A 25,229-nucleotide genomic window follows, 5' to 3' on the forward strand; every position below is an offset into this window, starting at 1 on the left:
GGATCCTAGGATTGAGCCTTGCACTAGGCTCCCTTCTTCAAGGGAAGCCTGCTTCTCCCGGCCACTTTCCCCCTCCCCGTGCCCGGATTATGCACATGCTCTAACAAAAGCTTAAAAAGATTGTTAGCGGTGCCGGGCTTGCTCAGCTGGAGGAGTATGCGACTCTTGGTCTTAGGGTGGTGGGTTTGAGCCTCACATTGGGTGGAGAGATTACTGAAATAAACCTTTAAAAAAAGTCAGGACAAAGAACAATTTTTACCCATTATGATTTATTCTCTACAATACTTCGTTAAAGAGTTCAATGATTTGCACTCAGAAGTTATATAGCCAAGAGGCAACCAAGTGTAATACAAAGAATTGGTCTGAAGTCTTTGCACTGAAGGCCATACAAAGTCTCTTGCTTCAGGAAAGTAAGAATGAAAATAAACAAAACGAACACATAGCTCCCTAGGCTCCAGAATTTCAATAGAAAACAGCATCAACAGTTAGTGAAAGTGTAGGTGTTAACATATCATGGAAAACAGGTTGTGCAAATATTAAAATTAACACCCAGGACTTCTGTATAGATGATTTTTATTATAAACAATAAAATATATGTAATGTCTCAACTACAAACCTTTCATGTTGAAAGGGTCTCTAACATGAGTTGCTTTAATATTATGAAGCAAAAAAGTTTAAGAACCTCACAGTGGAAACAATCCAACACCAACAAATCCTAATGATCAAAGACATTCTCTTTTAATTAACATAAAACAAGGACAATTCATAATTACAGAGAGAATGTCCTAGCTGTGGGTATTATGAGACAAGCCAACTTTCCAGACCAAAAGGCACTCACAGCTAGGGATGAAACGAACTCCAAACCGAAGCAGCCCATGCGGGCTGGCTCCTTAACAGCAATTACCTACTGCTCAGCTAGAGCAGTGCCCCAAAACAAAGTAAACACCAAGCAGAAAACATTCTCTTCTTTTCGGACCTGCCACTCCCACCACATGTACCAGCCACCTTCATCACTGCTTTGGTCAAGCGTGTGGAAGGCAGTTCAGTCCTAGTTCGGAGCCGTCATCTCCCTATGCAAAGCTGCCACATGGATGATCCAGACTTAGTATTTTTTCCTGAGAGCCACCTGCCACACATCTTCATGAGGTGACCGTGACCGTACACTTCCAGACTGCTTCCTGACTAGGCCCCATTCAGGACAGACACCAACACTGGCATTCCTCACGGGGCCAAATGGTTTTCCTTGGTCAACTCCTGAGTCCCCCTGACAAGGCCAGAGGGACCTGAGCATCTCCATTGCTGGACTTGTATGGGAGCATGAGGGAATGTGCAGGGAGTAAGGCTTCTTCACTCCAAAACCACTGAGCCCACTTCAGTGTGGTGCTGGGCTAACAGCCCAATTCTTGTGCACTGATTTTTTTCTCCCCATTTTGTGGGTTTGTAAAATTTCTGTTCACTTACTTAAATGGCAGGTATCCTACCCCACCCTCAATAAAATAAAATAAAAAACATACTATACACTGGGGAAGACAAATAGGGCAACAATTCTACAAGAAAAAAATAGGCTTGAAGAACATGGCACTGTAGTAAATGCTTGCATGACCAGTCTCACTGAGCGTGCTCAGGGGTGAAAGTTTAGCACCAATTTTTTTGCTTTTTTAATCTTTAGAAATTAAACACAACTTTTAACACAGAACATTTGAACAGTAATGAGTGTAGCCCTATGTATCAATACTGTTGTACAAATTGGAGGTGGGTGGTTTAGTCCAGAGCTGACCACCCTGACATCAATCCATGGCACCTAAGAGTAACTATCGTCACATTTGTTTGTAACAAGACATTTATTATTCTCAGCAGCAGGAAATCACAAAATAATCCCTTCATCTTCAAAAGCTTTTTTTCATTAACCTTGCAAGGGAAAAGTGGCAGGATGCGAGAAGGCAGCACGACGTAAGATGGTGTGGTGCGGCTGGACATGGGCATCCTGAGGTCAGCCCACTTCCCTTGCACATTATGTATCCTCACGAATAACAGAGGATTTGCCAAGCAAATCTGCTCACCTTCATCCATTTCTCCCAAGAAATGAGCCAGCAATGCCTAGAAAGGCACGTGTGTCGTTTCTTGGGTTATGTCTCTATTCCCCCTCCTCCATTCCTGGCAGAAGAAAACTAAAAAATTTCTTTTGATTTGGATATTTGCCCATTTTGGAAAGCCACACCACCACCACATAAACTTTGAAAAATAAATTAAATTAAAACAATTGTGTTCACTGGATTGACACCCAATCCGCTTCAAGAGTTCTCTAAGCATGTTGTTGAAAACCAGTGTATCACCCTCTGGGTCCTTTCTTGCAACTGGCCACCTCTTCCTGTGAATCCTTTCAGCAGTACCTCTGTGACAATGTTTCCAAAGCATCTTCCAAGTCCCCAGCTTCTATGAACTCTGCCACCAAATGAGGGAAGAATAGGCAAGAGGGAGGAGAAACTTGCTGACAGCTATTTGGAATCAGCAACAATGGGGAAGGGAAATATGCCACAAGAAAGTCTGAATGACCTAGAATACAATGAACCATTTGGAACTTTGCCATGGTGGGATGAAGATTCCCAGCATGTTAGGCAAGATAAAGATTTCATCTTAATTACACATCTTTGTTCTAAAGTCCTGGAAAGGACTGAAACAGCAATAGTCTTCCCACTTCTCCAGGCAAACTAAAGAACTTCTCTGCTTAAAGGTCCCTCGGGATGTCTGCTTGAAAAGAAAAACAGCTCGGAGACCCTGGATTTTCTCCTATGATAACATGTCCTTCTAAAGCCCAACCCAAGTGCTTGTTGGAACATCTATACCTTCTGAGAACCTAGATCCAGCTATAGGCACTGCTACCAGTAGAGGAGTGAGGTAGCCGGGTGGTAAGGAAGAGGTCTCTCCTTTCTCACTGCATGCAGCGATGATTTCAGGACCTCCTATGGGCATCCCAGTCCAGTCCTCAGCAGGCTACACCACAGAGCTCTGTTCAATACCAGGAGACTCAATGCAGGAAGAGTGCCAGAAAATCCAACTGAAAGTGGGATGAGAATTAAAACCTTCGAGGCTAATTGAGCAATGAGATCTACAACGCCATCCAAAGGGCTTCCGATCTTGATGTGGGTCTCTGTCCAGGAGCCTCAGAGGACTCATGGTGCCCACGTTTAACCCTAACATGGCGTCCGCTTATGAAGCATGGAGGTTGTGATCAACTCTTGGTACGCAATAAACTGGAAGTTTAAAAAAGGAATTTAAAACAACCTAAAAATGTTTCTTGTTGGTCTCCGTTGCCCAGACTGCCAGGGGAATACATCTACTTGATCTGGGGAGTCTGTAGGGGTGTGTGTGGGGTAAGCCTTCATGGACCACCAATTCTGGCTTCCACTGTGTGGCCACCACACAGGTGGCAAATCACCAGTGGCACCTGCATGCCAAGGGTCTTCTGAACCCACACGGTAATTCTCACTAGTCATGGAGGAGCCCCAATCCAACGGAACCCCATATTGAGGAAAGGCTGAGATAAGGCTTGGGCCCCTCAAGTTCTGTTTCATTCAGTACAACCCCTCCCTCTCAGTCAGCTGGAGGCAGACTTGGCAACGGAAGCTAGCATCATAAAATGGTGCAGTAATAGAAGTAACTGGACCAGGAAGAGGAGGCATCTGCTCCAATGATGTCATAGCCATTGGTGGCCACAGGGGGGTGGGACTGGTCATGCAGCCTTGTGTCAGGAGTAATGATTGTAGAGGGGCGGGGCATGAAGAGTGCCATTCTGGAAACAGTGCTGTCGAGAAGCAATATACTCTGCATAACTGATTGTCACCTTCTCACTTCGGTACCTGTGTAAGGAAATAGGAAAGGGTATTAGGAACCTCAAATCCTTCATCTTGTAAAGTCACTCAGCAGAGAAAACCAAAAGCTTATTCCACATTTTGAAAGAATAAAATGGAAGACCAAGAGCAATCTTACTTACAGAAAATGAAAGACAGCACAAGAAAACAATGTTGTTATTACAAATGAACAAGATGAAAAAGCACAATCACAATTCACCCCGAGAATGTATTTTCTGCACATCCCACCTTTAAACACTACTTATCATCAGGCTGCTCTTAAGCAATCTGCTACTGGGGTCTGCATGAAGAATGTCAAGGTCAAATTACAGGGGTGGCAGATTGGAAGATGGCTATACCAATGCCCAGTGCAAACTGCGTATCTATTGCATAAAATGTGATAAATTTGACAGAAATGCAACCTCAATTTGTGGAAAAGCAACAAACAAGTTATTTATAACTAAAAGGGGCACAGGTACCTAATTCTGAGTCAAATTCTGATGAAGCAGGTTAAAGGATCCTGGGGCTATATAGGACGGGTCTCAATTCCCAGATGAATATGCCATATCATATCACAGGGTCATCAGAACAGAATTCATAGCACTTTGGCTTTGCTCTGGAAAGAGCCATGAGTCAGGATGCGAAGCATGGGGTGTTACAAACCTATGGAGCCTACTACAGACCACAGGAGCTGGGTGTGACAATCCTTACCCAGAGCCATCTCTTTCCCACTGTAATCACTCCTCCACTGCAAGGTGATTATTCCTGAATTTTGACAGGGAAATGGCTGTTCAAATAAATTATAATAATAATAATAATAATAATGCTTTGTATTTGAAGTTTTTTTTTTTTTTTCTTTTTTTTGGAATCCAAAGCATTTCAAAAACACTGGGTTATCTTCCAAATAGACCTGTGAGGTTAGTATGATTATTCAGTATTTTACAGATGAGGAGGCCAAAAGAGGCCCACAGAAGCCCACAGAAGCTAAACCTCTCAGTGTTTCCGATTTCAGTAGGGATGGCAAGAGAACTGACATCTACTGACCACCTATAATTATTGCCTGGCCCTGGGCTAGAAATTCTTCATACATTACCTTACCACACTCTAAAACAACCCCAAGGCATTATCATTCACTTCTTACATACAGGAAAACCACCCCACCCCTTGCCACTCCACCCTGCCCAGAGGCACAGTCAGGCAGGGGTGGTGCCGGGATTCAGACTCCCAAGTCCCTGTGCTTCTACTACAAGAGCAGCCTCCCCCAACAAGCTGGGTGTTTCCTTCTAACACTCTGTAAAAAGCACTGTCTCCCTATTCCGTTAACAAGGCACCTGTATCCCCTGCCACATGACTGCTGGTGACTTCAACTGACCCTGGACCTCTGCACTGAGAGCCTTTTGTTGCTGACCTTGGTCTGCCCTCCTATCCTCCCGACCAGTGGGTCTGGCGAAGACATCTACCACCTGATCACCGCCTAAACTCTGCTCGGGCTCTGCCATCAGCTCAGCTGCAGAGATGCCCAGGATGCTGGGAAGTCTTGCCTTTGCTGCCACTGCTTCCTCCCAGCTTAAATCTGACCCATATTTCTTTAGTTTAGGGACATTAGCAGAGAAATTTTTTTCTAGCCCTTTCCAACAAAAGTATCCTCCATCCAACCCAAACTAAATTAAAATGACAAGGAAAATGAGACAGTGGGTTACCTGGTAAGTTTGATCGTTTTTCTGAATTCACTGGTAATTGGAGCCTTAAAGCCACCTTTCCTGAGCAAGGAGTCTATTGTCTGGATCTGATCCCAGTCTGAGGAGGAGAGGCACACTGAGATCAGTGCACAATGACACAAGAGTAGGGTATGTTCTCACACAGCAAAAAAAGAGAAGCAGCCAGATCTGCTAGGGTCAAAGTGATCTCCCTAGAGCCCCTTCTGCCTCACTGATATCCAAGTAGAATCTCTGAGACATGAGACAATAACCTGACATACACCATAATGGCTGTCCCCCGGCCCTGTTCCTGTGTCTTTCCTGTCAGATGTGATCCCAGTATAATCATCTAGGAACAAACATGGTCTCAACTTAAAACTGGCCTGCAGGCCTACTACTGGTAACCAAGGCTATTCTATGAGAGGGAAGAATTCAAATTCTGCAGCCTGCATTCCTTTGTGTGGCCTTCCTTTATTTTGATCATTTCTGGGAATCCTGTTTTCTATTACAGAGAAGTGATAGCAGGAAGAAAGCTATTCCTTCATGAAGGACAGAAATGGTGTTCATGTATACATTGCTGTGTTGTTCCTGCACATTTTTAACAGATAAAACCAAACACATCAGAACTGAAAACCAAAAAGAAACCCCTAAATTACATCCAATTTTTAAATTTTGCCAATCAATTTTCAAACGGCACAGATAATCTGATGATCTATATTATCACCACATCTCACTATTGGGAAATATTGATGGTGTTTCTCCTTATAAAAAAATGTTAGACTTACGGCCTCAAAGTGGCCAAAAGGCTTCCCTTTTATGCCACACCCACACTACTTTTGAAAAAGTTTTAAACACAACCATGATGGAAACTAATGAAGGCAACCACTCCCCACATAATTAGTTCATTGATACAGTGAACTGGATATTTCTCTTTACTCTAGGTTCACACTGTGTGTTTTACGTATTACTTCAGAAACAGACAAGAAAGGAGGAAGGGAGGGTGAGAGGGACGAGGAGAAGAGAGAAAAGAAAGAAAACTGGGTTACATACCATAGAAACACTAAAAGGTATTCTCCAAAACATTCTTTTAAAGAGAAAACCTACAATAGCCAAACTGAGGAAGGAGCCTCGGTGTCCATCGAAAGACAAATGATAAAGAAGATGTGCTTTATGTATACAATGGAATATTACTCAGCCATTAGAAATGACAAATACCCACCATTTGCTTCAACATGGATGGAACTGGAGGGTATTATGCTGAGTAAAATGAGTCAATCAGAGAAGGACAAACATTATATGTTCTCATTCATTTGGGGAATATAAATAATAGTGAAAGGGAATAGAAGGGAAGGGAGAAGAGATGGGTAGGAAATATCAGAAAGGGAGACAGAACATAAAGACTTCTAACTCTGGGAAACGAACTAGGGGTGGTGGAAGGGGAGGAGGGCGGGGGTTGGGAGTGAATGGGTGATGGGCACTGAGGGGGGCACTTGACGGGATGAGCACTGGGTGTTATTCTGTATGTTGGCAAATTGAACACCAATAAAAAATAAAAAAATAAAAAAATAAAGAGAAAACCTACCCTACCCACCTCCTACCTTTACTGTCCCATTATAAAAACTTTTTAACTACCAAGTTCTCAAAAAAAAAAAAAAAAAAAAAAGATTATGTTTTGCTTTTTTCCCAAGTATAACATTGTTTAATAATTTAAGACCAATAAAGTTCAAAATCCACTGGTATGGGCAAGTCCCCTTTACAATGAACTCCTCCATAACATGGTCCAGTTGGTCGCTGGAACTTTGCTACAATTACCACTAGTTTTGGGGGCCAAGGAACAAAACTTTTCACTGAGAAAGTGAAATGAGAGTGTGAGTAAGGCCAAGTCTTTACCCCTGTTCTTTCCCAGCTCCTGCATTTTGGGAGAGTTTATTTCACATCCTGTAAGACTTTGATAAACAATAAGAGGAAGAGAGGCACTTATTCTTAGTTGCAGTTAGGCTGAAAGACAACACATCCCACTTTCCTGCCTTTACATGGCAACACTATGAATAGTATCCTTCATTGAAATGCCATTTGTCCAACTTACCTTGTTCCTTAGCAACCTCAGGTAAATATGTGGCTGTACGTTTGACGCCTTTTTCATTGATGAATTCAATTCGAATCCCATGGACCCCTACCTACAGAAAAAGTAACCAAATGAAGGGCATTTACTTACTCTAATGGAACTTCAAACATCCACATTTAATTGACATTGTCCCCTGACCAGCTTGATCCGAGTCTGAGAAAAGGAGAACCTACTGCTTTTCATGACTAACTCTTTCCCCTTAGGTATAGAAGCCAAAGTAACTTTAGCTTAAGGGAAGCAACACGTTTACATGTAGCCACCTCTCCCAAGTATAAGGGTTCTTTCAACAGCTCATCCAATAATCTGGAGTATTCCATCTTTAATCTATTCCATTAAACAGACAACAGGGTTTTGATCTAGGCTCATAACTCCTCATAACAACTTTTACTCAAGGGCTTACCAAGAGGGATCTGGAATGCTCTCTTTATCCCCAGTATAATTTCCTATTAGATGTGGGAGAAGGCTATGGAACAGAGTGGACTGGGAAGACACGGGAAAAGAAGATTTCACGTTTTTTCCTACTTCTAGGATCACAGCACCTTTCCTGTCACCTATGTGGCCCCCAACTGCTTCCAAACTCAGCTTTCACATTCTTATACCCTCTCTCAATGAAGGAGATACATTACCATGTACTAACCCGAACCCAAATGCAACGAGAGATGCAGAGTTCCAAATGCGGCTGTTCTCACCTCCCAGTCCAGGTAATCACTGGCATCCTCAAAGTTAGTAAGGAGGGAGACAGAGCAGAAAAGTTTAGGCAGCTCCTCTCGGGTCAGGGGGGGAAATCGGCTGTCCTTAAGTGCACTGGAGGGGGACAGAAAACAAAGTGAGGCTGCTCTGGAGCCAGAAGCCAACATTACGTGCCCGAATATTTATGAATCCTGAGCTATGCAGAGAATATTGATTATCCATCAGCACTAATATGCTAAAAATAACTTGATGCTATTAATTGCCTACACAACTGATCAGTGACTCACCAGATTAAAGTCCCATACTTCCTGATTACCAAAAAAAGAGAAGACTCAAACTTTATCACTTAGAAGAAACAAAGTCAAGCAGTTGTTTTGAATTCTAGTCAATTTTACAGAGCTTATGTCTGATGTCATTACCTGGTTAACGTGTATTCCCTGAGTCCTGAATGAAGATTCATGGCTGAGAAGGTCCCGATGCAGCCACGAAGCCGCTTGTCCCGCCCTGTCTTCCATGTCACAAAGAGCGGACTACAAAAGGAAAACAAAAAACATTCTCCAGCCCCAAATCAATCATGGATAAGAACAAAACTTTTGCTTTGCCCTATTCATTTCCGTTATTCCCCAAAAAGGATTGTTTTCTGAATTGTGGCTATGCGAAGAACTCTGTCTTTCTGGGAATTGTGCAGTCTGTGGATGGAAGAGAAGAGAAGAGAGAGAGGGAGAGAGAGAGAGAAGACAAGGCAGCATGAAGAAAGGCACTCTGTGTAGCCCTTCCTGTGGTCCTCGCTGATAGGTTTAATTCACTCTCAATTTTGCTACTTTCCTATTCCTCTGCCCAGCACCCAACTTCTTCTAATTTCCATGTCTTTCTCTTCTTCTTTATTCTATTTCTGGGAGTGTCCATGTTCCCCAGTTACATCCTTCATGAAGACACTGGGCCTGCATACTTTCTCCTCATTCCACATAACCTCCCATTATTCCCATAATTATCTCTGCCCTTTGTCCTGCTCCAATGTCTCTGCAAGAAATCGTATTATTAGTAAAAGTTGCCACTTTCTGCTTCTAGACCAAAGTCATTAGATTGGTGGTAACAGACTTTTTAGAAACAGGTTATGGAACTGTCCCTTCATCCTGATATTTCCTCTATACTCCAATACGGTTATTTTTTAGAGCAAAATCTAAAAAGCAACTTAAATTTTAGTTTCTTTTTTTTATTTTTTAAAGATTTTATTTATTCGTGAGACAGAGAGAGAGAGAGAGAGAGAGAGAGAGAGAGAGAAGAGGCAGAGACACAGGCAGAGGGAGAAGCAGGCTCCATGCAGGGAGCCTGACGTAGGACTCGATCCCTGGTCTCCAGGATCAGGCCCTGGACTGAAGGCAGGCGCTAAACCGCTGAGCCACCCGGGCTGCCCAGCAACTTAAATTTTTAAAGCTGTTTACTTTGATTACTGTTTTAAAGCAGATCTGCTGCCTATCTTTTCCCTCCAGTAAATGCCTGAACAGCACCCAAAGTTATTGTCCCAAAACCTACTCAAAACCCCTCAAGAATTCCACTGTCTGGGCAGCCCCGGTGGCGCAGCGGTTTGGCACCACCTGCAGCCCAGGGAGTGATCCTGGAGACCCTGGATCGAGTCCCACATGAGGCTCTCTGCATGGAGCCTGCTTCTCCCTCTGCCTGTGTGTCTGCCTCTCTCTCTCTGTCTCTATGAATGAATAAATAAAATCTTGAAAAAAAAAAAAAGAATTCCACTGTCCATAGAATGGAAATATAAGCCCCTGAATACAAACAACAACCCTTTCCCTATAACACTGCAGCCACCACTCACTCTTCCAAATCCACATCTTTCTTTTCGGTGGGACAAACTTGATCTTATTTAGGATAAAGGCTTAGGATCTTCACGTGTTCAATCAGGAATTTTCTGACCAGGGTATCTCATGGCAATACTTCCTAAAAAGTTAGCACATTTTTTCTCTATAGTTTCTCTCCTCTGACACAATCACAGAGGAGTAACTTCCCCTCTACTTCTGCCCACAGAAGTATGCCAAACACATTGTTTAGCTTTGTGTGTGTGATTTGCCAACTTGGCAAGTCTCCCAAAAGTGAGGATTTTTTCTTCATAACCTCTCTGACCAGTGAGGTTATGTGTTGCTCTAATATGGCATTAACAGTTGCAGAATAAATGATCTTAGGTCAATGAAATCTCCGAAAGCATCTCTTCAGTACTTTCTTAAAGCCAGTTCAAGGGTGCCTGGCTGGCTGAGTCAGTGGAATGTGTGACTTTTGATCTAAGGGTTGTGAGCTCCAACCCTGAGTTGGGTATGGAAACTACTTAAAAAATAAAATCTTGGGCAGCCTGGGTGGCTCAGCGGTTTAGCGCCGCCTTCAGCCCAGGGTGTGATCCTGGAGACCCGGGATCAAGTTCTGTGTCGGGCTCCCTTCATGGAGCCTGCTTCTCCCTTTGCCTGTGTCTCTGCCTCTCCCTCTCTGTGTGTCACTCATGAATAATAAATAAATCTTAAAAAAATCTTAAAAAAAAAACAAATAGCTAAACTATGGAGAGAGCCCACACATGTCCACTAACTGATGAATGATAAAGATGATATAGTATGTACACACACACACACACACACACACACACACCCGGAATATCAGCCATCAAAAAGAATGAAACCTTGCCATTGGCAATGACATAGATGGAGCCAGAGTGTATTAACCTAAGTGAAGTAAGTTGGTCAGAGAAAGACAAAATACCATATAATCTCACTCGTATGTGGAATTTAAGAAAGACAACAGATGAACATATGGGAAGGAGGAGGGAAATAAACCCTAAAAGACTCTTAACCATAGAGAACAAACTAAGGGATAATAAAGGGAGTTAGGTGTGGGAATGGGTTAAATGGGTCATGAATATTAAGGAGGGCACTTGTAAGGCACCTGGGTGGCTCAGTTGGCTAAGCAACCAACTCCTTGGTTTTGGCTGGGGGCGGGGGGTGGGGTGGGGGGAGTCGGCTTGGGAGTTTCCCTGTGTCCTTCTCTCTCCCTGTGTCCCTCCCCAAGCTCACATACTCTAAAATAAATAAATAAATAAATCTTAAAGAAGGGGGGGCATTTGTGATATTGAGCAATGGGATTGTATATAAGTGATGAATCACTGAATTCTACTCCAGAAACCAATACTGCACTGTAATGTTAAGTACCTAAAATTTAAAAAAAAAAAGCCAGATCAGAGTTGCTTTCAATTCTGAAGAAGAAAACTCTGTCATGGATTTCTTCACTCTACACATAAACTTATTTAAGTCACTGACACCTTCAGAGAGCTTAGGACAAATAATAGAGTCTTGAACTAAACACAGTATAGCAGAATCTGACATTCTTGGTGGGGTGGGTGGAAGAAGCCATGGGGGAACTGATGGAACAAAGGAAGGGATCCTTGTTGAGACCATCACAGCTCCCATTATAAGTGCTTCTACTCTCAACTTGGCCCCCAGAGATTTCCAATTCATTTGGACTTCAACACCTGGACCACAATGATGTGATCTGTGGCTTCTCCACTGGAAAGGTTAAGTCACCTATTCTCCACCATATAAATCAACAAACCAAACGAAGAACCAAGAAAGAAACCCTAATTTCTTAAACGTTAGCTTAAAAACAAGCCAATACTTCAAGTGTAACCTAGACCTCTTCTATTACTCAATCCACATACTGTTCTCGATACTGTCTGGACATTTCTCATCATCCTATTCTCATTACTCTCTGCCCAAACGATGCTAAAGCTCTTTGTAAGTGGCAGCCCCCACGCCCCCCCAAGAGAGAGAGAACCCAAGAAAGACGTCACTATGTCTTCTCACTGTCCCCTGCACCTGATGGATTTACTCACTAGGGGTCATTGGTGAATCTAGGAAGTCGTGGCTGTGGAAAGCCATAGAGGTGACAGTAGAGGACGTCAAAGCAGTAGCAGCACATCTCTGCAGTCACCACCAGATTCTTGGTGGTGTTGGCAGTTCCATTGGGCCGGGGAAGAGGGCTCAGCGCTCCCGATGCGGGATTCATTCGTGTAATGGGAGAATTTCCAGGTCCCAGAGTTAAGTCTGACACATTCTCCCGACCACTGCTGCCATCCACATGCTGGTGGTTTTGAAGAGGTCCTGAACTAGAGCCGGGGACAGTTGTGGACTGGTTCCCGTGACTGTGCGTTCCACTTCCAGATAACTTAGGCTTCTTGACCCCACAACAGCCTGCTGCCAACTTGGGCTCAAGTGGAGGAACACAACGTCTTTTTCCCATCCTGATTCAGTGCTCGAGGTCTGGAATGCTGCAGAACCCTGACCAAAAAGAGAACAGTTAAGCATTAATTCAAAACGTTAGAATGAAAAAACAAAATCAAAAAGACTCTACATGGAGAGTCATCAAATTCTTTCTCGTTCAGGTTACCAGGTCACAAAGGGTTGCAGACCAGTATGACTGGAAGAGACCTTAAGCTCCAGACCAGGGAGCTAACCTTTTCCTAAAGAACCACTTCTCATTTCCATAAAGCCTTATGATCATCACAGAGGCAGGCAATGAACCAGGACTCCCCGGTGCAGAAAGGAAGGGTGGGGCAGCAGTCATTGTGGATCTGCATGAGGACATTTCAAGACTACAAGATAGCACTGGACCTGTCAGACTCTTCATCAATTGCCTTCTCTACCTTTTAGGGCCTCCAAATTAGACCACCATATTTTCAGAGTCCCAGAGGAAACTTCATGCTTTTCCTTGTTAACCATATCCTTTCCTCATTTTACTCATCACCAGCCTATATACATGTGACTTTAGACCTGAGTGAATACAAAAAGCAGTTAGCTGCCCATTCTGAAAAGAACTTACCTTCCAACACAAGAGTCCCACCTTTCTACCCTCATAGCTTGCATTCTCCAATGCCTTGCTCATTTTTTTTCCCTTTAATTTCAACTCCCTTTTTAAAGATTTTATTTATTTACTCATGAAAGACACACAGAGAGAGGCAGAGACATAGGCAGAGGGAGAAGCAGGCTCCATGCAGGGAGCCGGATGTGGGACTTGATCCTGGGACTCGGGATCACGCCCTGAGCCAAAGGCAGACAATCAACCCCTGAGCCACCCAGGCATCCCTCAAAACTCCAATTCAAATAAAGTTACAACCTAGTAGGAACCTTTATTCACACAAATGACCCAAGCTTCACAGGCCTTTTGTGAGGTAGCCATTTCCACCCTGTCACAGCAAGGCAGATGCATGCAATGCCACTCAGCTTAACAAAGTGTGGCAGTGGATATGCCAAGAAACCAGAACACCCCATCTGATGATGTGAATGGAAGGAAGGAATTTTTTTTCTTAAACAGCCTGAGGTAAAAATGGACAGTTATAACACAGCCAAGATCAATCTTTTTTCTGACTCAATAGAATCAGGAAAACAGATACTAGTTATTATTATTTTTTTAGATCTTATTTATTCATGCGTGAGAGAGAGAGAGAGAGAGAGAGAGAGGTGCAGAGACATAGGCAGAGGGAGAAGCAAGCTCCATGCAGGGAGCCTGATGTGGGACTGGATCCCAAGGACTCCAGGATCATGCCCTGAGCCCAAGGCAGACGCCTAACCACTGAGCCACTCAGGTGTCCCAATCCTAGTTATTTCAAAGTCATTAATACCAAAATTTATAACATTCTGTTGATTTGAAAAAAGCATACTTAAATCTCCCTGTGATTGGGACACATAATTGCCTTTTTAAAAAAACATAATTTGCCTTTTTTTTTTTTTAAAAAAAGAATTTATTTAAGAGAGACTGAACACCAGAGAGACAGAGCAAGCACAAGTGGAGGGCAGAGGGAGAGGGAGAAGCAGGCTTCCTGCTCAGCAGAGAGCCTGACGTGGGGCTAGATCCCAAGACCCTGGGATCAGAACCTGAGCCAAATAACCGACTGAGCCACCCAGGCACCCCCATAATTTGCCTTTTTGTGCACAGCTCTATAATACAATATTTTGGTTGTAAATTCTAAAACCTTTCTAAATCAAATTAGGTATTTACATACCCTTTTGCAAAACCATCATTTCTACACAAACAAGCTGTCACTCTAGGCTGAATGAGATACAAAAATTTCAAAGTATTTTTTTTAAAGGTTTTATTTATTCATGAGAGACAGAGAGAGAAGCAGAGGCAGAGGCAGAAGCAGGCTCCATGCAGGAAGCCCAATGTGGGACTTGATCCCACAACTCTGGGATCACACCCTGAGTCAAAGGCAGACACTCAACTGCTGAGCCACCCAGGCGTCCCAAAATTTTCAAGTACTATTTATGTTCTTGATATATGCTGATCTATAACAAAATACACATTTTTGTACTTAGGGCAATTCTTAGTGAGACGAAAGTTGCTTGTACACTTTTTTTTTTTAAAAGATTTTATTTATTTATTCATGAGAGACACCGAGTGAGAGAGGCAGAGACACAGGCAGAGAGAGAGAAGCAGGCTTCCTGCAGGGAGCCTGACGTGGGACTCGATCCCAGAACTCCAGGATCACACCCTGGGCTGAAAGCAGGCGCTCAGTGGCTGAGCCAGGCATCCCTGTTTGTACACTTCAATGTCTGTCTGGCTTGACACAGGCTTCTTTTTGAGAAAGCCTTAAGTACTTAATATAATTAACATCCTCCCCCCTCCAATTTGTTTCTGACTGTGGACTTAACTTTCTTGTTTAGACTGTCAAAAGAGGAAGAATATCTTGGTTAAAAATGCTGCCTCCAGAGCCAAATGGCCTGGACTCAAATTCTGATTCCTCAGGGATATCAAACTCTCCATGACTTAGTTTCCTTAGTATGGGAATAATAATACTACTTGTCTCATGGGGTTTTAGAATTCAATTAGTTTAATATGCATAAAGTGCTTGAAATAGTGCCCAGCACATAGTAGGTGGCAATATATTTAGCTGCTCTTATCATTTGGATTATTAGACTGCTCCAATCGGGTGGACATTCCTAGAGGGCCACGACTCCACTAAGCACTCAGCACTTATGGCAATACTTACTCTGAACAGGTGCTCTTTAAACATTACACTGAATTTTCAAAACCGTTCAGCAAGGCAGGTGATGTTACTATCATTTTACAGAGGAGGAACTTTGGGCTTAATAAGCAAGATAACCTGCTCAAAATCAGACTGCCACTAAGTGGGTCACAGTCTATCTGTTAGACTCCAAGGCCTGGGTCTTTCTACCAAGCCACGAAAAAGAATGAGGTCTCCCAATAATATAATAATCCATTGGATTCAGTCATTTCCTAAGGGCATGTTAAAAAAAATTACATTCAAGGGTATACTAAAAACTAATCTTTTTTTTTAAATTTTTTTATTTATTTATGATAGTCACAGAGAGAGAGAGGCAGAGACACAGGCAGAGGGAGAAGCAGGCTCCATGCACCGGGAACCCGACGTGGGACTCGATCCCGGGTCCCCAGGATCGCGCCCTGGGCCAAAGGCAGGCGCCAAACCGCTGCGCCACCCAGGGATCCCCCAGAATCTTACCAATATAAATGGAGCAGGAGGGGCACCTGGCTGGTTCAACTGGAAGAGCATGTGACTCTTGATCTCAGGATTGTGAGTTCAAGCCCCACACTGGGTATAGAGATTACCAATAAATTAATAAGTGAAAACAAAATGGCCTAAAAAAACGACCTAAGCCCAAAGCCAACATCTCCAGCCATGACCTGAAAATTATCAGTACCCCTGCCACCATCATTTGAGTCCACAGATGTCACTGGCCTCTAGACTTTCTACCTTGTGCATAACTGTGTGCAGGGGGCTTAAGACACATGTTGTTGAATGAAGCAGAAGGACTACCTTGAGGGAGAGCTGGAGTGTTAACAGGGTCTCCAGAAAGCCCCAAAGTTCAAAGCAGCAGAGATAAAACAGATAAAAAAAAAAAAAAAAAAAAAAGAAATGTTACCTCACTCTCATTACACCAAAGCACCTGAAGGAAAAGCTAAATGTCATGAGATGGTGGTGATGGAGGTGTTCCTTAGCAGGTATCATCAGCTACCTGAATGCTGAAACACCCTACAATGGAGCTATAGAAAGAACTTTCAAACCATGCCAAGGTATTTTACTTTACTTTCATTTCATTTCTTCATTTCATTTCATTTCATTTCATTTTATTTATGATAGTCACAGAGACACAGAGAGAGAGAGAGAGGCAGAGACACAGGCAGAGAGAGAAGCAGGCTCCATGCGCCGGGAGCCCGACGTGGGATTCGATCCCGGGTCTCCAGGATCGCACCCTGGGCCAAAGGCAGGCGCCAAACCGCTGTGCCACCCAGGGATCCCCTGCCACCCAGGGATCCCCGGTATTTTACTTTCAAACCAGGCAGGTGAAGATTTTGCCTGTGCACCACACCAAGTGCCAACCTGCAGTGGAGCATGATCACAAGGGATACCAAGTGGTTACATTTAACAATTCCCCACACCCTCTTAAACTTAACTACTTAAACTACTTAAACTACTATTTGAAATCAATAGAACCAACCCAAATCTTGTGGCTCCTTAGGCCCAAGCATTTCTCTGGAGGCCACTAAGCAAACAATTCAATTGCTATTCTCAATTAGTGACCAAAGGCAGAGTTAGATACTTCTTGCATCAAAAGTCTATTACAAGGTATTTCGTCAAAAATTTGTTCTCTAAATTTAAATCTATTAAAAAATTCAAAGATAAGATAGAATAGTATAATGGACCCAAGAACCAGTTTGTTTTTTTTTTTTAAAGGTTTTATTTATTTATTCATGAGAGACACGGAGAGAGAGGCAGAGACACAGGCAGAGGGAGAAGCAGGCTCCACGCAGGGAGCCCGATGTGGGACTCGATCCCAGGACCCCGGACCATGCCCTGAGCCAAAGGCAGACGCTCAACCGCTGAGCCACTCAGGCATCCCAAGAACCAGTTTTAATAATTTTTCACATATGGCCAATCTCATTTCGTCTACAGCCTGCCTACTTACCTCCTACTGAATTATCATGAAGACATGTTTTTAAGGGGGCCAATATTTTACTTATTTGTCAGGAAAAGGCAAATAATAAGTGAATTACAGGTAAAGCATGTGAAGTGTAACCAGAGTGCTGAGACTAAATACTTATTTACAACATCAACCCTATCTAAAAATTACATTAAAGCTTTCTCTTTGAGACTCTCTTAATCCTACTCCAACAAAGTGGGCCGTCTCACCAAAACTATGCAGTCCCGAACTCAGCTCTCAGGATTGCCCTCCAATGATCAAAGAGACACTGGCTTTTCCAACAGCTGTGTTTCTGAGAGTACAGCCTAAGAGACTTCAGAACAGCACTTCAATACAACAGATTAACCAGCTAATATCAAATACTCCTAATGACCTACTATTCTACGGTTTCTTTTTTTTTCCTTTTTTTTTTTTTTTAAAGATTTTATTTATTGGGGATCCCTGGGTGGCTCGGTGGTTTGGCACCTACCTTTGGCCCAGGGTGTGATCCTGGAGTCCTGGGATCAAGTCCCACATTGGGCACCCTGCATGGAGCCTGCTTCTCTATCTGCCTGTGTCTCTGTCCCCCCCCCCTCTGTGTGTGTGTCTCTCATGAATAAATAAATAAAATCTTAAAAAAAAAAAAGATTTTATTTGAGAGAAAGAGTGAGAACATAAGCAAGGAGGGGCAGTGGAAAAGGGAGAAGCAGACTCCCCACTTGAGCAGAGCTCTGACATGGGGCTTGATCCAAAGACTCCAAACACCCAACCCACTGAGCCACCCAGGCGCCCCTCTATCTTTTCTAAAACTGTGTGTGCATTTGTTCTCATCATTCCCCCAAACCTCATGGAAACTTCCAACAATAGTACTTTGATAGAGGAGTCCCTGAATGGATACTATGAAGTCAGTTCATGAAATAATTGGAATCGGGTATAAAAACCTTTCTTCCCTCTGTGGGGACGCTGAGCAGTGGTGTTGCTCCAGGCTGTGTGGCTTACCATGCCACTTAAGTTCCAAACAGCACTGAATTTATCAACCACCTTTACAAACACACATTTCACTGAGACCCTTCCAAGCCTTCAGTTGGTTCACTCTTTCAAAGCTAAACTCAAGGGCCATTTTTTTTAAAGGTTTTATTTATTTATTTATTCACGGGAGACACAGAGAGAGAGAGGCAGAGACACAGGCAGAGGGAGAAGCAGGATCCATGCAGGAAGCCCGATGTGGGACTCAATCCCAGGACTCCAGGATCACACCCTGGGCCGAAGGCAGGTGCTAAACTGCTGAGCCACCCAGGGATCCCCTCAAGGGCCATTTTTAATTCGCAAGAGAGCAAGAGTGAGCAGGCAATTGGGGGAGGAGCGGAGGGAGAGGGACAAGCAGACTCTGTGCTGAGCATGGAGCCTGACTTGGGGCTCGATCCCAGGACCCTGAGATCATGACTCCAACTGAAATCAAGAGTCAGACACTTAACCCACTAGCTACCCAGGCACCTCTCAAGGACCACTTTAAAAGCCAGCAGCACCAATCTCATTTTCCTACTGCCTATCTACTTTAGACAATCAATGAGAATGAACAAGTTAAAGCTGGATTTCTACCAGATGGAGACAATACCCGTAATTCCCCAAAAAGCTGGAAAAGCAATAGGAATCATGGTTTTGCCACTCCCTTCAAGACCTCTTAACCTGGGATCCCTGGGTGGCGCAGCGGTTTGGCGCCTGCCTTTGGCCCAGGGCGCGATCCTGGAGACCCGGGATCGAATCCCACGTCGGGCTCCCGGTGCATGGAGCCTGCTTCTCCCTCTGCCTGTGTCTATGCCTCTCTCTCTCTCTCTCTCTCTCTCTCTCTCTCTCTCTCTCTCTCTCTCTCTCTCTCTCTGTGTGTGACTATCATAAATAAATAAAATTTAAAAAAAAAAAAAAAAAAAAAAAAAAAAAAAAAAAAAAGACCTCTTAACCTAAACGGTGTCAAATGTAGTATGTTTCACTGGTGAAAAAGTCACCACACCCTTTACCTGACATATTACAGTTAAGGGGTCCTGACCTTTATTAGGGTCCTCAACAAAAGAAGGTAATTCTTCGGGCAGCCCCGGTGGCGCAGCGGTTTAGCGCTGCCTGCAGCCTGGGGTGTGATCTTGGAGACCCAGGATCGAGTCCCATATCAGGCTCCCTGCATGGAGCCTGCTTCTCCCTCTGCCTATGTCTCTGCCTCTCTCTTCGCTCTCTCTGAATGAATAAATAAATCTTTAAAAAAAAAAAAAAAAAAAAAAAAGAAGGTAACTCTTCTTCCCTCTGTGGGGAAGCTGAGTAGTGCTGTTGCTCTGGGCTGGATGAATTTCCAAGCCACCTCAATTCCAGCCAGTGCTGAACACATCATTACCTTTAGCCTCAGAGGCTGGGTGACATTTGTTTTCTTTCACGACACTTAACACAGTGCCCTGCATAGAGTATACATACCAACAATCTTATCTACAGATCTCCTAGTAATTTCACTTAAGTTTGTCTTTTCTATAAAAAGAATGCTCATGGCACAAACTAAGCTTTATATCGTTAGTTCTACTGTTGAGATGCCGAATGTGGGGCGTGTTAGAAGCTGAAGGCAACTGAATTACAAGTATATGCTCTTGGGATCCCTGGGTAGCGCAGCGGTTTGGCACTTGCCTTTGGCCCAGGGCGCGATCCTGGAGACCCGGGATCGAATCCCATGTCGGGCTCCAGGTGCATGGAGCCTGCTTCTCCCTCTGCCTGTGTCTCTGCCTCTCTCTCTCTCTGTGTCTCTTGTGAATAAATAAATAAAATCTTTAAAAAAAATTAACTTCTTCATTTGATTTATGCTTGTAGCTCTTTTCATTGCTACAACCAGTCACTGGCCAGTCCTGGACTAAGCCTCGGGTGGTATTTAACTTTACGCTGACTGAAGGCTTTCCCTTAACCGGCCATACCTAGCTTCTAAATAGCACTTGACAAGTTTTTTTCTTTTTCTTTCTTTTTTTTTTTTTTTGAATGATGGAGCGCTTTAAGAGCCACCCACTGGAATATTATTTTCCTGGGAAGTAATTCATTATTTCAGGAGTTAATGCATATGACAGCTCATAAACTCCTGATGTTTATAAAGAAGCTGTTGAGACCGGTAATTGAGGGGAGGATGTGAAGACACCCTGATGGATCTGGCTGGCTGGGCAGGATGGCCTTCCTCCCTTGCTGAGGGTCCCTTTCATGCTCCTTAAATTCACTGCCATCTTCACAGAGCAGCTCCCATCATCAGAGGACAGAGCCTAGGCTTTCGGATTACAGTCTAGGCTCAAATTCTAACTCTGACTTATACTGGCTATGCAAACTCGGGCAGGTTGTCACATCTCTGTGGATTTAGGCTCCCAATACCACAGAGAGTTATCTGTGACCATCAATGAGTAACATGTGAAAAGCATCTAGCATTCTTTGGCATATAACTATTATTTATTAAAATGTCTGCCATTATTAATACTACCACTATGATAGGGTACATTATAAAAATAACATGGGTTAGGATTCTTACAAAATCTAGAAAAATAAATGCCATCATAATAAAATTCTATTAAGAACTACCTTGTAGTCTAAAACATGACATGAAATTATAACTCTAATGACCTTGATGCTTTTCCTCTTTGCAGAGCAATTGCTTCTAATAAATCATCCACTGTTCTGTTCACTGTGAGATGCCAGAAAATATAAAGAATGAATACTGGTCTGAGAGTTCTCTACACTTTTATTCTACCAGAGTCCTCTCTTCAACTTACAAACGTACACTAAAAAGAGATGAAACTTGCTAAATATGCTATTATTGTAGAAGTCTTAATTTATATTAAGTACTAATGGAACCTCTCTGTCAAAGTAGTTAGGTTTCAAACAATAACCAGATTTTAAAAAGCCTGCAGATGAAAAAACAAAATTTAGATTGACCTCTTGAAGACAAGCCTCAAAATAGCTTATTGGGGAACATGACCTTATAACAAATAGATCTGGGAGGTAGAAAAGAGGCAAAGAAAAAAGGAATTTCCACTTTTCTTGTTACTATGTAGTATCCATATGTCTGTTCAAATCAAGCTTTATATAGAAGGAATGGGTTGTTGTTTCCTTCAGGACAGAAAGTTGAACTGAAATTCAATTTAATAATTATGTCGTATGAGTAGGGAAATGGCACCTGAACTGTAGTTCTGGCCTACTTATATAACCATTCCAAGAAATAGATGAAAAACCTACATTCTGGTAATCATTTCAAATAATCACTTTTATATTTTTGAAACCTCAATATACACACATATACATATCCAAACAAAATACACTTGATCTTAGGTGGAGAAGCAGTCCCCACAAAATACAAATCTACCTACATAACTGCTTTTAAAATTTACAAAAATGCACAGAACTATGTATTTTCATTTCAACTTAGCTTAAAGAAAAACATAGGAGCCAAATGTTTTGTTTTTAGATCCCCTCCCTTTACTATGCGATCTATGGCAAAGTGCCAGATCTTTCTGGGCCTTGGTTCTTTCTTTTGTAAAACGAAAATATTTGTCCCTACCTCCTTCACAGAGGGATTATAAAAGGCTCCAATAGAATGTGAAGCACTGTGAAAAACATCTTTTAAGTGTTAGCATAACTACAATTAATAAACTCAAGGGGATGCACAGTAATAAAAGTTTTTCTAGAAAATAGTATCATCATAGAAGATTTAGGGCAAAATGTTCCAAAAATCTCTGAAGATTATAACCATATGGAAGAGACCCAATAACTGACCTTCATCAGAAACTGAATTAACCTGAGAGTTTTCATCTTTGGCTGTCTTAAAAATGAGTAATTTGGGGGACGGGGTGGGAGCCAGACCGTTATGTACTGAAAGCATACAGGTTAAGTGTAATACTACTACACCACTATGTAGGTCACTTTGATGGGATCATTAAAAATAAACTTGTTTTTATGTATTTAAATTATTTTAAGAGAGCAAGTAGAAGGAAATTCATGAATACTAGAACCCTCTCAAGGAAGTAGAAAAATACAAGTGAGGAAGTAATCCTATATCCTAACGCCCTAGCCCAAAGCTAAAACCAATAACAGCAACAAATTCTAGACATTCTAAATATGTCCAAGATAATACTCACTGAAAGCAGATAGTTTGTATTGCCAGGGGAACAGCTATAATAGAGGAGGGGAACTATTTTGTCTCTGAAATGAGCCTTCTTCCTTCCGATTCCATTCCTTCTTCCTGTACCTAAGATAGAAATGCAGGTGCAGTGAATGAACAAAATCAAGGCAGCCCAGAAGATAGGGTTCTTGAAAAATTACAACTCATAGGGCAATTTCTAGAAAAAAAAAAAAACAAAAGCTAGGAACAAGCTCTCCCTACTTCAAAACATTTCCAAATCTAAATATAAGGTAGCAATGGCGGTCTTGTGCACTGAATCACCTCATCCTTGGTGTCATCACCAAGAAGGGAGGACGCGGAGGATCAAAGGTTTTATTGAACCTGAATATGAGACACACAGGATAACTTCTTCCACCGCTAATTTAGATCAAAACTTGCTCTCAGGCCAAGATATACCATCTCAAGGCCCTCCACTGGTTTCAGAATACAAACATATTCTCAAATCCTCTGCAAAGATGGTGTTGAAGAATTGCTGGACAGCATGCCAGGGTCCCGGGGTCAGGCCATGTTGTCACCCCAGGTGGAGACGGTAATTGTTGGTGAGAGTTATTCATCTTCACTATTAGTTGTGCATAAATCTCTTCAACGGCTCTCCCCACCCCCCACCCCCAGTATTAGAGAGTCAAGCTATTCCCAAAGATGTAAACAGGAGACTCCAAGCCCCACCCACACTATCCAAGGAGAGGGCAGTGAAAGAGGATAGGCCCAGAGGGATGAGGGTGAGGGAGTGTGGCAAAGTGAGGAGTTCAGATCAGGACAGCGAAGGGAGGAGGGCGAGGGATGAAGGGCAAAATCCACAGCCCGGGAAGGAGAGTTTAAGGTGGAGGGTAAAGGGAGTGGGGGGGGCTACGGTGCAGAAGGAAGCCCAGAGTGAGGGTGGGGCTGGGGAAAAAGAGAAGAGGAAGAGGAGAAAAAGCGTGCGCGTGAAGACTTAGGCAAGAAAAGGACGACAGAGTGGGAAGGAGAGGCCGGAGCAGGGAGGGGCAAAGGCGGAGGGAAGGGCTGAAGGTAAGAGAAAGGGGGTGGGCAGCAGAGTACGGGGCGCTGGGGGAGTTGGGGAGACGCCGGAGCGACGGGTAGGGCGGCGAGGGCCGGGCCGCGGGGGTGGAATCCGGACGCCGGGCCGGGGGAGGGGGCGGCGGGCTCGGGGGTGGGGGCCGCCAGGCGGCGCCGGAGACCACCAAACTTTACCGAGACACAGACTGCTCGCCGGAGGGAGTGCAGGAGGGCGCCGGAGCCTTCCTGGCCTCGCCTCACCTCCCCCGGCGGCCCGGGGCAGGGGCGCCCGCCAGCCCCTCCCCCGCACGGCCGCACGGCCCCTCGGCCCCCCGGCCCTCGGCGCGGACCGGCCCGCAGGCCCGCAGGCCCCCGGGCCCCGCCCGCCGCCGCCGCCGCCGCCGCCGCCTCTCCCCGGGCCTCCCGGCGGCCCCTCCCCCACGCTGCTCCGGGACCCTTGCCCCTGACCCCGGAGACCCCGGAGACCCCGGAGACCCCGTCCCGGGCCCTGCGCTCGCCCCAGCGCGAGGAGGCCCCGCGGGCACGGCGGCAGCGGCCCGAGGGCAGCCGGGCCCAGCGGGGGAGGAGGAGGAGGAGGAGGGCGCGGCGCAGCCCGAGTTTCCCACCTTTTCTCCTGGCCCAGACGCAGCCGGGGTGGACGGGACCTCTCGCGCTCTGCCCTCTCCTCCTGCTTCATGGAGCCATGCGCCTGGGTGGGGGCTCCCGAGAGAAGCGGGCCCGCGGGCGGGCCGGACGCGCGGCGCGGCGCGGACGGGGCGGGGCGAACAAGGCCGGCGGGCGGGCGGGCGGAGGAGGAAGCGGTGGGGCGGCGGCGGCGGCGGCGGCGGCGGCAGGGAAGAACTGCTAGAGGTATTCCCCGGGCGGCTGGAGGACTGAGTCGAGCCGGGACCCGAGTCCTCCAGTATCCCAGCAGCCACCGGAGGCAGTGAGGTAATGGGGGAAGAATGTAGGGAGTCCTCCAGTGGACCACACGCCCTCTAGCGAGCCGCGAAGACCATAGAGATTCCGGAGCCGCCAGAGCACCGCCCCGCTACTGTCACGTGGCCCGAGTCCGCGCACTTTATTGGCTGGCGCCGACTCGACGGGGTTGAACTCCGAGGGCTGCTTTCCGTCCGTGGGGCCGAGTCCCGGCGGTTGGAATGAACGGGGGCCTGTGGCGAGGGTTCGGAGGCGCCGGCCGGCCGGCCGTCCTCGGAGCTCGGCTCCACGCTCCGCCCGCTAAGCCGCCGCACTGCCGGCCGGGCCGCCCGGCGTCTGCGAGAGACCGCGAAGCGCGCGGGGAGACCTGGTGCGGGCCGGGTGGGCGGCGGCGTCCGAGCCCCCGAGCCCCGAGCCCCCGAGCCTGGCCGCCCGCGGCCCTTCTCCTGGACCGCGCAGGCCTCCTGCTGCCTCGCGCGACCCGGCCGGGGCAGCCGGAGCCGCGGACATCGAGCCTGCCCGCGGGCCGCCGTGGCCGCCGTGGGTGCTCCAGGCTCCGTGCCAGTCTCGTCCTGGACTGACAAGGGCAAGCAGCGCCCAGCCTCTGTCCGAAGCCCCTGAATTCCCAAGCTGGAGATGCTCCCCCCTCCCCGACAGGACTGACTGCGCAGTAAGGCCCAGTAAGCGCGCTCCTCGGGACTCAGCAGGGGAAGGGTCGCGGAAACACCACTGCAAAATGCTTTTTTAGACATTAGGGGTAAATGACTT

The 25,229-nt window shown here is 45.2% G+C and overlaps 1 protein-coding gene across 1 annotated transcript; it reads right to left on the reverse strand.

Moving 5' to 3' along the window:
• Positions 1-252: 252 nt before the first annotated feature.
• On the reverse strand, positions 253-24,357 carry AMMECR1L (AMMECR1 like). The gene is made up of 8 exons (XM_055316182.1): positions 24,149-24,357; positions 22,483-22,592; positions 12,241-12,685; positions 8,780-8,890; positions 8,360-8,474; positions 7,632-7,722; positions 5,549-5,645; positions 253-3,857 (listed from the first exon to the last, which is right to left on the reverse strand). The coding sequence occupies exons 3-8, from the start codon at positions 12,645-12,647 to the stop codon at positions 3,746-3,748; spliced, it is 933 nt and encodes a 310-aa protein (XP_055172157.1). The 5' UTR covers positions 12,648-12,685; positions 22,483-22,592; positions 24,149-24,357; the 3' UTR covers positions 253-3,745.
• Positions 24,358-25,229: the final 872 nt, after the last annotated feature.

This window comes from Nyctereutes procyonoides, unplaced genomic scaffold (assembly GCF_905146905.1).
Source record: "Nyctereutes procyonoides isolate TBG_1078 unplaced genomic scaffold, NYPRO_anot_genome, whole genome shotgun sequence".
Taxonomy (NCBI): Eukaryota; Metazoa; Chordata; class Mammalia; order Carnivora; family Canidae; genus Nyctereutes; species Nyctereutes procyonoides.

Coding starts and splice junctions, on each gene's coding strand:
- AMMECR1L (XM_055316182.1), bottom strand. CDS start 12,647: ATGGGAAAAAGACGTTGTGTTCCTCCACTTGAGCCCAAGTTGGCAGCA. Junction 8,891..12,240: donor AGATTCACCAATGACCCCTA/GTGAGTAAATCC, acceptor TTCCTTTTGTAG/TCCGCTCTTTGTGACATGGA. Junction 5,646..7,631: donor TGAGGTTGCTAAGGAACAAG/GTAAGTTGGACA, acceptor TCTCCTCCTCAG/ACTGGGATCAGATCCAGACA.